General features: G+C 36.1%; 1 protein-coding gene across 1 annotated transcript; it reads left to right on the top strand.

The window, feature by feature from the left end:
- The first annotated feature begins 2,271 nt into the window (after positions 1–2,271).
- LOC105761964 (paired amphipathic helix protein Sin3-like 2) lies at positions 2,272–11,073 on the top strand. Its single transcript, XM_052625139.1, has 24 exons — positions 2,272–2,567; positions 2,658–2,732; positions 3,033–3,236; positions 3,329–3,509; positions 3,588–3,686; positions 3,810–3,983; positions 4,200–4,473; positions 5,196–5,332; positions 5,481–5,556; positions 5,640–5,669; positions 5,835–6,028; positions 6,111–6,265; positions 6,701–6,828; positions 6,931–7,185; positions 7,531–8,169; positions 8,316–8,404; positions 8,682–9,290; positions 9,382–9,482; positions 9,568–9,706; positions 9,790–9,942; positions 10,020–10,183; positions 10,349–10,460; positions 10,578–10,736; positions 10,840–11,073. Exons 2-23 carry the CDS (start codon positions 2,659–2,661, stop codon positions 10,701–10,703), a joined length of 4,113 nt encoding a protein of 1,370 aa, XP_052481099.1. The 5' UTR covers positions 2,272–2,567; position 2,658; the 3' UTR covers positions 10,704–10,736; positions 10,840–11,073.
- The last annotated feature ends 2,517 nt before the right edge of the window (positions 11,074–13,590 follow it).

The raw sequence follows: 13,590 nt of genomic DNA, 5'->3' as shown, positions 1-13,590 counted from the left end.
TATTTTCTTTGGTTTCAGCGGTTGATGATGAAGATGATAAAATTTTTATCTTTCTTTCCACTTTTTTACTATTTATACACTAATTAGCTTTTAATTAATCTTAGTTAACATATTTAATTAAGTTTTATTTATTTAATCTCTAATTACTTAAGTTAAAAGACATACATCATTACCATCCAATAACACTTTTTAAAAATGGTTTATTAACCATTTTGGCTCTTTGAGTATTTGCTATCTAAGTCCCTAAGCTTTTTTCTAATTAAAAATTTATAACAGTTAAAAATTTACAATTTAATCCCTAGGCCTTAATTAACCACAATTTCAACTAAATTACTTAGCTGAATTTCAATTCAATTATATAGTAACTATGTAAATATCTCTATTTAATAATTTCAAACTCGGTTACAGAAACAAGGTCTCGAAACTGTAATTTCCAACAGCACTAGAAATCGGGTCATTACAATTGTAAAAATATCAAAAGCTTCAAATGCTTACTACTAAGTTTGAGAATCTAAGAATGCAAGAGAATGAAACTATAGGAGAATTCTATGCCGAAGTTATACTACCTGTCTAATTAGGCCTTTGCATTTGGTAAGGAATATATCAATGCTAAGTTGGTAAGGAAAGTTCTTCGATCTTTGCCTGATAGGTTCAACATCAAGTCTACTACCATTGAAGAAGCCAAGGACATTGATATTATGCTTATTAATGAACTGATTGGATTCTCAAGACCTTTGAGATCAATCTTGATGAAGCTCAGATGAGTAGATCTAAAGAGAAAAAATATTGCTCTACAAGTGGCAAAGATAGTGCCCACTAAGTTTGGCACAACCATTGAAGACTTACAAGAATAGATTGGTCTACTCACCAAGAACTTCAACAAAGTTTTCAAATCCAAACGAAGTCAAAGATTTGACAAATTCAAGTACACTCAACAAGGAAGTCTAAAAGGGTTATCATCAACAAGGATGCAACCAAAAACAAAAACAAAGGAATCCGGTGCCATGAATATCATGGTTTTAGCCACATTCAAGCAGAGTGTGCAAATACCTTGCAGAAGAAGAAGAAAAAGTCTTTTTGTGTCACTTGGAGTGATGAAGAGTCTAGTAATAAATCAAACTCTGATTAGGAGTTATTTAGAATATTTAACAATTTAAAATCTGTAATTAATGTCAATGGAAAAAATCATATTTAAAAATTTATGGATTATTATCCTATACACGGCCAATGGAATAAAAAAAATTCCGCAAGCGGATTTAAGATGATGCCACTTATTTTAGGGTATAGTAAAATAATTAAGAAGGACACTTAGCATTATCCTAAACCCAATTGTGGAGTTTTTGTACTCCATCGCCAGTGGATAGAATAATTATCCAAACTTTATTTTTGAAACGGGACCACTCTAAATATAACTAAAAAGTAAAAATATTTTGAAGCTCAAATAAATAACTTAAAATTAATGTATGTTTGGTTTGTTGTAATGGAATAAGAAATGAATAGAGTTATAATAGAATAAAATAAATGTAACAATAATTTAGTTAAATGAATGGTATGATAATAGAATTAATATTTTTTGATATAAGGGAATAGCCGCAGTAATAGCATAAGAAAAATACTTAATGACAAATATAATCATTAAAAGATTAAAAGAAAAAACAATGCAAATATTAACGCACATAAATTAGCAAAGTATAGATGCAGATTTAAAAGCCTATCATCCGTGTGAACTGTTTCTTATCTACTTGCATTCTTCTCTCAATCGACTCAATAGCTTGTATTCATGAAAATCAAGCTAAACAAACCCTTTTTTTAACAACTTCATTATAGGTTTATATATGCTCTTTTTAATATAATACCTAAAATTATCCATAGCCTCTCGACAACCCATAAATAAGAAGATAATGCATTTTAATGCACTTGAACCGACATCCTCATGCATCCATACTAATCGAACTATAACTCAATCATCGGTTAAACAAATTTATCCAAAACAAATTCAATAAATTTGACTTGTATTTCAAATCAAATATTTAAAATTTTAAAATAAAATTCGATGAACTTCAATTTCACCTCAAAAAGACTTAACATGAAATTCAATCCACAAATGTTTTTTTCTTCGTTTTAATTAAGAGAAGATCATTCACCAAAATCAACCCAAAATTTGAAAGGAAAAAAGAAAGACCCTCGTTCGGCCTGTAGTTTAATTTCGAACTGAAAAAGAAAAAGCCCACGAAGAAGCTCAAAAACAAAGAACGAAACACAACTAAAATCTTCTTCATGTTTTTCCAAATTTAGAACACTAACTAAAACTCTCACAAAATCCCATTGCAAAACAAAAGAAAAGGACCAAACATAATCCATTTCAGATTTTGACTCTCCTTTTTACTTCCTCTCTTGCTCCTATATCTTCTACTGTCTCTTCAATTTTGTTTCTTTTTTCCCTTAAATCTCTTACACAACCGAAACAATATAGACAAAACATATAGGATCAGAAAAGAAAAAAGTAACTGGTTTGGTTTCTTTGTCTTCCCCCCCCCCCCCTCTTGTAAGATCTGTTTCAGAGGAAAGTAAGTTCTTTTAACTATATTGTTAAAATGGGTTTCTTTTTATTTCTTCAAGGATTACTAAAAAAATTCACTTTTCTTTTCTATTTACAGGATGAAGCGACTAAGAGATGATATATATTCTGGTTCCCAATTTAAACGTCCCTTTGGTTCTTCAAAAGCTGAATCGTAAGAAGTTTTCTTTTCCTTTAATTTGCTGTTTTTTTTTCTAATCTGTTTAAAAAATAGAATATATCACTTGGTTTTCAAAACGGGATCATTACACTGAATAGGATATATCACTTGGTTTTGCAATATGTTGTAAATTTACTTCTAAATTTGATGAAAATTTCAGGTTCTTTTTAACAGTAATCATCTGCTGAAAGCATATTACGTTTATCACAAAATTTTATTGTTGTTTATCAGTGTTGGCTGAATTGTTGTGGTTCTGAATTTCTGTTTTATTTTTTTTATTTTCTACCTATGAAGCAATGGGCAAAACCAGATTCCAGGTGGAGGTGGAGAACGGGGAAGTGGAGGTGGAGCAGTGGGAGGGGAAGGGGAAGTTGCGGTGCAGAAACTGACTACAAATGATGCCTTATCGTATCTAAAGGAAGTCAAGGAGATGTTTCAGGATCAAAAGGAGAAGTACGACATTTTCCTTGAAGTCATGAAGGATTTCAAGGCTCAAAGGTATCCTCTTTTGAAATGGAAACCTTTTGTCAATGAAGATGGATTCGTGCTTTAAACTACTAAATGTTCAATGTGTCTTTTGTCTTCCACAGGACTGACACAGTTGGTGTCATTGCCCGAGTAAAGGAATTATTCCGAGGGCATAACAACTTGATTTACGGATTTAATACCTTTCTGCCAAAGGGATATGAAATAACCCTTGATGAGGAAGAGGCTCCACTAAAAAAGACTGTTGAATTTGATGAAGCAATCAGTTTTGTAAACAAAATAAAGGTGAAATTATTGTGCCATAATCTTCCACCTTACTCTTGTCCAAGTTTAGCCATCTAATTTATCCATTTTACTAAGCAGAAACGTTTCCAAAATGACGAGCATGTTTATAAGTCATTCCTGGATATCTTGAATATGTACCGGAAGGAGCACAAGGACATAGATGAGGTCTACAGAGAGGTAAAATGTCTTATTAGGGTTGTTACCAATGTTCATTGGCTCTTTGGTACTTACTGGGTCTTAATTTCTTGGACACTTCTTTTTTCAAAATACTGTACATGTTTTTGGTCTCATTATTTTCAGGTTGCTTCTCTTTTCGTGGGCCATCCAGATCTGCTTGAGGAGTTCGCTAGATTTTTACCCGATGCTTCAGCAGCACCTTTGACTCAACAAGTACCAAATGGTCGAAACTCAACTCATCGTTATAACGAGCGAAGCTCTGCAACACCCACCTTGCGGCATATACAAATGGACAAGGTAACTCTTCTTTTCAATTTGGTACTTTTCATGTCCGTTTTACAGTCCATGTTTGGGGCTTGTGGTTGCCCCTCCCAACAATGTTGTCTTCAAGGTTCGAACCTTGTTCTCCCCTTGGGAGTGCAATGTGCCTTGCTACTGCACCCCAACACTTGTTGGTTTTAATGTTTATATTTTTGTTAGATGCTATTTCAACAATTTTCTTTTCTTTTCCAGCAACGTCGGAGGGATAGGATTATTACTTCCCATGCTGATCGGGATCTCAGTGTTGGTCGTCCAGACCTGGAAGATGACAAAGCTATGGTGAAAATGCAAAAGGAGCAGAGAAAGCGCGTGGAAAAGGAAATTAGGGATCGGAGAACTCGTGATCAGGATGACCCTGAGCATGAAAACAATAGGGATTTTAACATGCAGCATTTTCCTGATAAAAAAAGAACTGGAAGGAAGATTGAAGGATTTGCTTCTTATGATGAGAAGGATACTTTAAAAAGTGAGTCCAGAAACCTCTTTTACAGCTTTTATATAGTTATAATATGCAAGTTATCACTTTTACTTCCCTTTTTTAAAGCATATTATAGGTATATGTATTTACGGTGTTTAGGATGACAAATTTTGTTCTTCTTTTTCTATATGTTGCTAGTAAATAATTTTAATATATTCTTCTCAATGCTTCTCTTCATCAAACATTAGCATGATTTATTGGTGAGAATGTGCTTGTAGTTTTATTTAGGCGTCTCAGCCGGTATGACATGTGCTTACCTCATGCTGGGTGCAATTATAAATGATGCTTTTGACTGAAGGAATTTGCATAGGAATATAACTTATGTTTCATGTTATCTTGAAGCAATCAATGTCTGTGAGAAGCAATATTAGGTTAGTTTGTCTGTCATGAATTTGCATCTTAATCTTCTTAGCAAAACCAGTTCTAATAATTTTTTTGTCCAAAAAAGAAAAATCAGTTCTAATAATTTTCTATGTGGGCATTCTCATATATTTAGAAATGGCGTTTTTTTTAACCTGAGGGAAATATTTTTGGTAGTCCTTTTGAATGTGTTTCTCCAAATGGTTTTTAATCCCATTTCAGCCTGTTTTTTGAAGTTTTTTTGAAGTTTTTAAACATTTTCCGTTTCTTGTGTAATGAGATTGGGTGTGCACATCTTGTCTTTCATATATCAATCTTTTGAGTTTTAGGTTTTTCTATTCAAACCTCAGGCATGTGCAACCAAGGGATCGTATTCTGTGGGAAAGTTAAGGAAAGGCTATGCAGCTCAGATGACTACCAAGTGTTCTTAAAGTGCCTTAATATTTACAGCAACGGAATAATCAAACGAAATGATTTGCAAAATTTGGTATGTTTTACAACATCTCCAGTAGTTATCTTTGACTTTTCATATCATGCAATCTACTTGTCTTCATAGAATTATCAAGAAGCACATCTCTTACCTTTTATCAGCTGGTAGTTCAGTTATATTGTTACCTTGCTTTATGCATATTCAGGTGACTGATTTACTTGGCAAGTATCCTGATCTTATGATTGAGTTCAACCGGTTCTTGGAGCGTTGTGAGAACACTGGTAATTGATGAAGTTTCATCTTTGAGTTGTTTTATTTGACTATTTGTCGGTATGGCTGTTTCTAATCTAAATGTCTCCTGCAGATGGGCTCCTGGCTGGTGTCATTAGTAAAAGTATGTAATTCATAGCCTCATTTATTTGTTCTTTGTTATTCATTTTCTTATTCTTCTTTGCTGTTCTCTAATTTTCCATCAACTTGAGTGTGCATGGTTTAATCATATAATATGCAAAAGTATATGTATATGTATAATGCAATGATGTTTACCTCTTGATTGTAGAATCACTTAGTGGTAATGGACATGCATCAAGGCTATTCAAGTCAGAGGAAAAAGATAAAGAGCAGAAACGGGAAACAGACAGCGCTAAGGAAAAGGAGAGATACAGGGAGAAGTACATGGACAAATCAATACAAGAGCTTGACCTTTCTAACTGCCAACGTTGTACTCCAAGCTATCGGCTTCTGCCTGATGATGTATTAACTTTTGATTAAAATTTTCACTTTCAAACTATGCATGATTTAGTATTAATTTCGATTTTTTTGGTGTTTGTCTCAGTATCCGATACCTATAGCAAGTCAGAGATCAGAACTTGGTGCTCAAGTGCTGAATGATCATTGGGTGTCCGTTACTTCAGGAAGTGAGGATTATTCTTTTAAGCACATGCGCCGAAATCAGTATGAAGAGAGTTTGTTCAGATGCGAGGACGATAGGTAAAATATGCTGGTCTTCCTTTATTAGTGCGGGTACCGTGTACCGTGTATGCAATAAATATCTATGTTACTCGGACTCTTCATTTGTTTTGAAGTACTTGTGTCCAGTCAACATTCGGATATGGATATGGGAATATGACCCTCTAAGGACCTTCCAAATACATGGGAAAAATTTGCACATACCTGTGTCAAGACACATACTCGTAATCGAAGCTCAAATCAAAGTCCGTGTAACATAGATGGATTCATTCTCTCTTTAGTAATTTGATTGTTCTGTTAATCTGTATACAATATTTTATACTGCATGTGAAGGTGAGGATGAGTTTTGTAGATGAAAAATCAACGTGCACTGATTAGTTGTTATGTTTCCTATTCTGTTTGATATTCTTGATATTATCTCCTAGACATAATAGACTTCTTGTTTCATGGTCTTAGATTTGAGCTGGATATGTTGTTAGAATCCGTTAGTTCAACTGCCAAGCGTGTCGAGGATTTGCTGAACAGCATTAATGAAAATGAAATCAGTTTGGAGTCTCCATTTTGTGTAGAAGACCACTTTACTGGTTCGTATTTCTTGCTAGATTGTTTAGATTATGTGTGAGTCTCTGCTATGTGTACATTTCTCGTCTTTTTAACTTTTGCTTCTTCTGAACCACTTACTGCAGTTCTAAATTTAAGGTGCATTGAGCGTTTATATGGTGACCATGGTCTCGATGTAATGGAAATATTACGTAAAACTCCTGCTCTTGCTTTACCTGTCATTTTAACTCGCTTGAAGCAGAAGCAAGAAGAGTGGACAAAGTGCCGTTTAGATTTTAACAAGGTTTGGGCTGAAATTTATTCGAGAAACCATTACAAATCACTTGATCACCGCAGTTTCTATTTCAAGCAGCAGGATTCAAAGAACTTGAGTGCAAAATGTAAGTGAAATTTCTTTATCAAAACATCATGCTACATTTTCCTATGTTTCAAAATTAGATTCAAAGATTGATGGATGATTCTTAACAACTTGTTCTAACATTTTGTCTTAAAGAGTAGATTTAGAAACCATTTAACTACATCTTTAATATGAATCTTTTGTTACAATATCTAGCTGAAGAGTTCATGGAATGTTTTCGTTTCTACTGAATCAAAAAGTCTGTTAGATTCTAAATGTATGGGCATGCTATTCCATGGTCTCTTGAAGATATTGTGTTCATTTCTATTCTGCTCTATATTCTATTACTTTCTTGTCTATCCTCGTTGATCGCTTTTCCTAATTGCAGCTTTAGTGGCTGAAATCAAGGAGTTGAAAGAGAAGAACCAGAAAGAGGATGATGTTCTTGTGGCTAGCGTTGCTGGTCACAGACAACCCCTAGCTCCGCACCTTGAATATGACTATTTGGATGTCAGCATTCATGAAGACCTATATAAACTTATAGAATATTCATGTGAAGAGATTTGCTCAACCAGAGAAGAGCTAAATAAAGTCATGAGGTTATGGACCAGTTTCTTGGAGATGATGTTGGGTGTTCCTCCTCGACCTAGTGGCAGAGAGGTTACTGATGATGCTGGTAAAGCTCAAAGTCCTGCTGTAAACTGCACTGCATCAAGCATTGCTGAAAGTGATGGAAATCCCAGAGCTGTTGCTGCTGTTAGATCCGGGCAACAGAGGGCCACTAGTGATGGGGATGGGAACAGTTTTCCGGAACTAACTAATTCTTGCAGAAATGGCTTGACAAATGAGGAAACTAGAGTAGAAGAACGCTCAGATCATGTCTATAGCGATGATTCGAAGCTAGAGAAAGAGATCAAATTTATAGCTGATAAAAGGCCTGTAATTAACAAGCTTGCAACTGGACTTGGCACCCTTGCAATTGAAGCAGAAAATAATCACATTGGAAACAGTGTTGAAGGGGCATCAGGTGTGTATGACAGAAAAATTTAACATGAAAATCATTTCCATGATTATCTTCTTTGCTAACCTAGTTTTGTTATTACTTTTTTTTTTCTAATTATTCCTTCCTTTCCAAAATCATGCTGCGATACTGAGATTAGTTTGAATTTCAAGGGTGTGGTGCAACAGCATCTAGACCTAGCATTTCTGCCAGTGTGGATCATGAACCTGAAGCTAATGCTGATCTAGCACATTCATTAGAGGTACGAATTTATGCATATTGGCTACTGTATTCCTATGTCACTTGGACTTGGATGTGAGTGTTGGATGTGTATGTGTCTACCACAGGTATACTCAAATTTACCAATTTTTTTCACGTATTTGGAGGGTCCTTGAAAGGTCATATCCCCTCACCCATGTCTGAATATGTGTCAGACATGGATACTTTAATAAAAATGAACTTTGACGTGGAAAAGCAAGGAGCTTCTCTCTTTGATTTCTTGTTGTAATATGCTTACACAAACTTGTTTGGTACTTTAGGGTGGTGATGTAACAAAACATGGTTTAGTAGCAGCAAACGGAGTGCCTACTGATGGATCCAATGCGAGTAGATACCATGAATCTGCTGGTCCATCGAGAACTGAGAAAGAAGAAGGTGAATTATCACCCAATGGTGATTTTGAGGAGGATAATTTTGTTTCTTATGGTGATAATGGTGTAAAGGCAGCTTCAAAGTCAAATCATGGTGGTGAAACCAGACAGTACCGGTCTGGAAACAGGAAAAAGTTGCATTACGAGGATGCTGGAGGAGAAAATGATGCTGATGATGACAATAGTGAAAATGCCTTGGAGGCCGGTGATGATGCATCAGGAAGTGAGTCTGCAGGTGATGAGTGCTCTCATGAAGAGGAGGAAGAGGTAGAATGCGATGAAGTTGATGGTAAAGCCGAGAGTGAAGGGGAAGCTGAAGGGACGGCCGATACACATGTGGGAGGAGATGGCGCTTTCTTGTCAGTTCCGGAACGGTTTCTTTTTACGGTGAAGCCTCTTGCAAAGCACGTACCTGTTCTTTTACCCAAAGAAGCTAGAAACAGTTCTTGCATTTTTTATGCAAATGATGATTTCTATGTTCTTTTCAGACTTCATCAAGTACGTCGAACATCTAAAGCTTTTTAGTTATTGCTTCTAATATTTTTGTCAACATTTTAATAAGTATTTTTCGATGTTTGATTTTCATTAGATCCTGTATGAAAGAATACTGTCTGCGAAAACAAATTCAACAGGTTCTGAAATAAAGTGGAAAATTCCAACAGAGGCGACTCCTACAGAATTATATGCCAGGTGATTACATATAAATGTTTTTTTCAAACAAGATGAAGGATCCAATGCATACTAATTTTGAAAACATCATCTCTCCGCTATACAGATTTATGAGTGAACTGTACAGTCTGCTTGATGGATCTGCTGATAATGCTAAGTTTGAAGACGAATGTCGAGCTATAATAGGAAACCAATCATATGTGTTATTCACATTGGACAAGTTATTATATAAATTGGTTAAGCAGGTTTGCTTTATTCAGTCATTTTCCCTTCATTATTTCATTATCATTTCAACTGCAACTCCTCTGAATTATAGTTTTCATGGCAGCTTCAAGCTGTCTCAGCAGATGATATGGATACTAAGCTTCTCCAGTTGTTTGAGTATGAAAAATCCCGGAAACATGGGAAGACAATGGATTCTGTTTATTATGAGAATGCACGTGTCCTCCTTCACGAAGAGAATGTTTATCGATTGAAATGTGTAAGTTTGCATGCTCTGCTATCTTTCAAACTCTTTATGTATGTTTATGCAAATCTTTTTATCCCTTTTCTTTGCAGTCGTCTTCGCCACCTCGTTTGTGTATCCAGCTGATGGACAATGTCATTGAAAAGCCAGAGGCATTTGCTGTTTCCATGGAACCTAACTTTTCAGCTTTTTTGCACAATGATTTTCTGACGGTGTTTCCCGGCAAAAAGGAGCCACATGGCATTACACTAAAGAGGTAATAACTGATGGCATATAAATGTTAGGTTCAACAAAAAGGGAAGATTCGGAATCTGAGTCTCATACATATTTGGACATGACTATAGCACTTACCTGTATCTTAGACTCCTCCTAGCCTGAGTAACATATGCTTGAATCTGCTTTTGTTTAATGATATTTGCAGAAACAAGAAAAAATATGCAACCCTGGATGAATATGGTGCTACATGCATGGCCATGGAAGGTGTTGAAGTGGTTAATGGTTTAGAGAACAAGATAGCTTGCAACTCATACAAGGTATTTTGCTGTTATTAATATCTGGTTTAATCTTTTACGTTTCCTTCTTACATGATCTGCCACAGAGCATGCGTATCACTAATAAATCACTTACGCCATGCAATGTATGTTTGGCAGATTTCATATGTGTTGGACACAGAAGATTTCTTCTTTCGTAGAAGAAAATCACCACAACACAAATCTTCAAATATTTATCAGGCAAAAGTACAAAGGTTCCATAGGTTTTTATCTGCTTCACAATAATATACCATTCTTTGTCTCGGACCAGCACAAATGGTAAATGCAACAACATTATTATGATTCTTAAATCTTCATAACCATCATCTCTCTTTGAGAGTTTTCCAGTGATGGTACTGAACCCGTTGTTTTTTCTTTGTAGAAGCCGTTGGTGCAATGAAACCTTGACAGGCTTCAGAAACCGGAGACTATGTTTAATGTATGTTCATATATGGTGCTGGTTGGCCGTAGTAATAGTGAAACAAGGAAAGAATGGTTAGGAAATGTAGCATTTTGGTTATATCATATGAGCAAAGGATCTGGGTCATTATTGTGTAAATAGAGTTTGTTCTTTTTATAAAAGGGGAAAAAAAATCTGTTTATTAACGTTGCTTCATTACAAGGGTCGCATGCATACCAAACAGTGTCGGTTTTCCTTGGATAGGCTTGGCTTGATTTTGGTTGGGTTCGGACAAGGTAAGTTTTGGGCTGATACAGTTCAAATTTAATTTAAATAATAAATTTAAAATTTAAAATTAATTATAAAAAAATTATAAAAAGATTTTATTAATTTTTAAACAGTATGAGCTGGTTGGGGCTGAATAAAATTGAATTTTTTTTTGAAGTAGTTCGGCCAATGAATAAGTTTATTATCATCACATGGCAAATAACTAAAAACATGACGCAAAATATACAAATATAATATTAAATATGAATATTCAAACATGTTAAAATTTATAAAAAAAATTAAATATAAATATAATATAAAACATATAAATTACATAAATGTAAAATAATGTTTTTATGTACTAATAAAATTCAACCAATCACACCTTAATCTCTTTTGTTATTGTCTAAATCAAAATAGTCAGTATCATATTGATAGGTGTACCGTTTTCGTCTTGGTACAAGTGTTACGGACTTAGAATTTTTCCACGCGATCCGTGCGGCCTTAGGCAGTTTCTTTGCTTAAAAATGCCTAAGTTAGCCTAACTCGCAATGATAACGGATTCAACAGTAAAAACACCTAAGTCAGCCTAATCGTGCAACGATAAAGGATTCAACAGAATTCCTTCAAGGCACCCACGAAGAACAGCAGAAGAACGAAGTAAGAACGAACTTTGAAAGATGAACAAAAGCCACAGAAGAGAAAGAACACTTGAGAGAAAAGTTTGAGTGAATACTCTCAAAATTCTTATTTACAACTGAATGAATTACAATGAGCAGAGAGGTCTCTATTTATAGTTGAGCCTCCCTAAAATCAACGGTGTAAATCAAAGTACATCAATGGCTACAATTAAAAGCTGTATACAGTTAGAACTCTAAGATTACATAATCATATCTTCTTGGATCACTTTTCATAATTACCAGGCTCTTGAGATGGACTTTTAATCTCTCCAGGCAACGGGCCAGTTTGGTTGGGCCAAATGAACTCCCTCAAATACGATGGATCGCACAAATTTGTCATGGTTGCGTGCTCCCATGCGCAACCCATGACATTCTCCCCCACTTGTTCTAGCGACGCCCTTGTTGCATCTTCTTTATGGAACTGGTTAATCTTCTCTTGGAACTGCCACAATGCCTCGGCAGGTTCCCAACTTGCTTCACTATCAGGAAGTCCCTTCCATCGAACTAAGTACTCATGCTGTGGTCGGTGGTACTTTTGTCTAATTACCCGATCTGCCTCAATGTTTTCGACTTCATAATCGTACGGCACCTTTACCCCCATCGGTTCTCGTTCGGACTTACCTCGATTCAGATCATGTTGATCCCCATGAAATGGCTTAAGCATGCTTACATAGAAGACCGGGTGGACTTTAAGTTTTGCTGGCAGCTCAAGCTTGTAGGCCACCTTGCCTACTCTCTTCACAACTTTGAACGGCTCCTCATACCTTCGCACAAGACCCTTGTGCAAGCCAGTATATCTCAAAATCAAGTGTAGTTTAGCGAGGACTGAGTCACCCACTTGAAATTGCACATCCCTTTGTTTTTGATCAGCCTACTTCTTGCTACGCTTACTTGCCTTGTGTAAACAAGCTCTAGCCAAGTCATTCTTTTCTTGCCAATCTTTTGCAAATCGATAGGCTGTCGGATTTGGTCCTGTATAATGGGTCACAACAGCGTTGGGTGTGAGTGGCTGTTGACCTGTCACTATTTCAAATGGACTTTGATTCGTGGCCCCACTTCGCTGCAAGTTGTATGAAAATTGGGCCACATCCAACAACTTTGGCCAATCCTTTTGTGTGGCACTTACGTAGTGTCGAAGATATGTCTCCAACAATGTATTTACTCGTTCAGTTTTCCTATCGGTTTGTGGATGCATGCTCGTGGAGAAGTTCAAATCTGAGCCCATTGACTTGAACAACTCCGTCTAGAACCGGCCCGTAAATCGTCCATCTCGATCACTGATAATAGACAGTGGCACTCCCCAATATTTCACCACGTGTCTAAGAAACAACCGAGTTGCTTCCTCAGCATGGCACTCCTTGGTCGCCGGAAAAAATGTCGCATACTTTGAAAACCTGTCCACCACAATAAGAATACTCCCAAACCCGTCAGACTTAGGCAAACCAATAATAAAATCCATGGATAAACTCTCCCATGACCTTTCCGGAATTGGCAAGGGTTGAAGCAAACCGGCTGGAGTATTTAACTGAACCTTGTCTTGTTGGCACACTAGACAAGTTTTCACATAGGTTTCCACATCAGCACCTATGTGAGGCCAGTAATAACGTTCCTCCAAAAGGGCCAAAGTGCGATGCATCCTTAGATGGCTTGCCCATTTCGAGTCATGACACTCCTTCATGACTTCCTTACGGAGTTTCCCATAATGGGGCACATAAAGACGGTGTCCATAAGTGTATAACAGCTCCCCATCAAGCCAAAATCTTCTTGTTTTTCCCTCATTGGCAAG

The sequence above is a fragment of the Gossypium raimondii genome, chromosome 12 (genome assembly GCF_025698545.1).
Source record: "Gossypium raimondii isolate GPD5lz chromosome 12, ASM2569854v1, whole genome shotgun sequence".
Taxonomy (NCBI): domain Eukaryota; kingdom Viridiplantae; phylum Streptophyta; class Magnoliopsida; order Malvales; family Malvaceae; genus Gossypium; species Gossypium raimondii.
The sequence above is the reverse complement of the archived record's forward strand: the minus strand, read 5'-3'. Positions and strand labels throughout refer to the sequence as shown.

Excerpts from the sequence above, each read along its gene's own strand:
- LOC105761964 (XM_052625139.1), top strand. The coding sequence starts at position 2,659 with ATGAAGCGACTAAGAGATGATATATATTCTGGTTCCCAATTTAAACGT. Across the intron at positions 3,237-3,328 it reads AAGGATTTCAAGGCTCAAAG|GACTGACACAGTTGGTGTCA; the intron begins GTATCCTCTTTT and ends TGTCTTCCACAG. Across the intron at positions 7,186-7,530 it reads AAAGAACTTGAGTGCAAAAT|CTTTAGTGGCTGAAATCAAG; the intron begins GTAAGTGAAATT and ends TCCTAATTGCAG.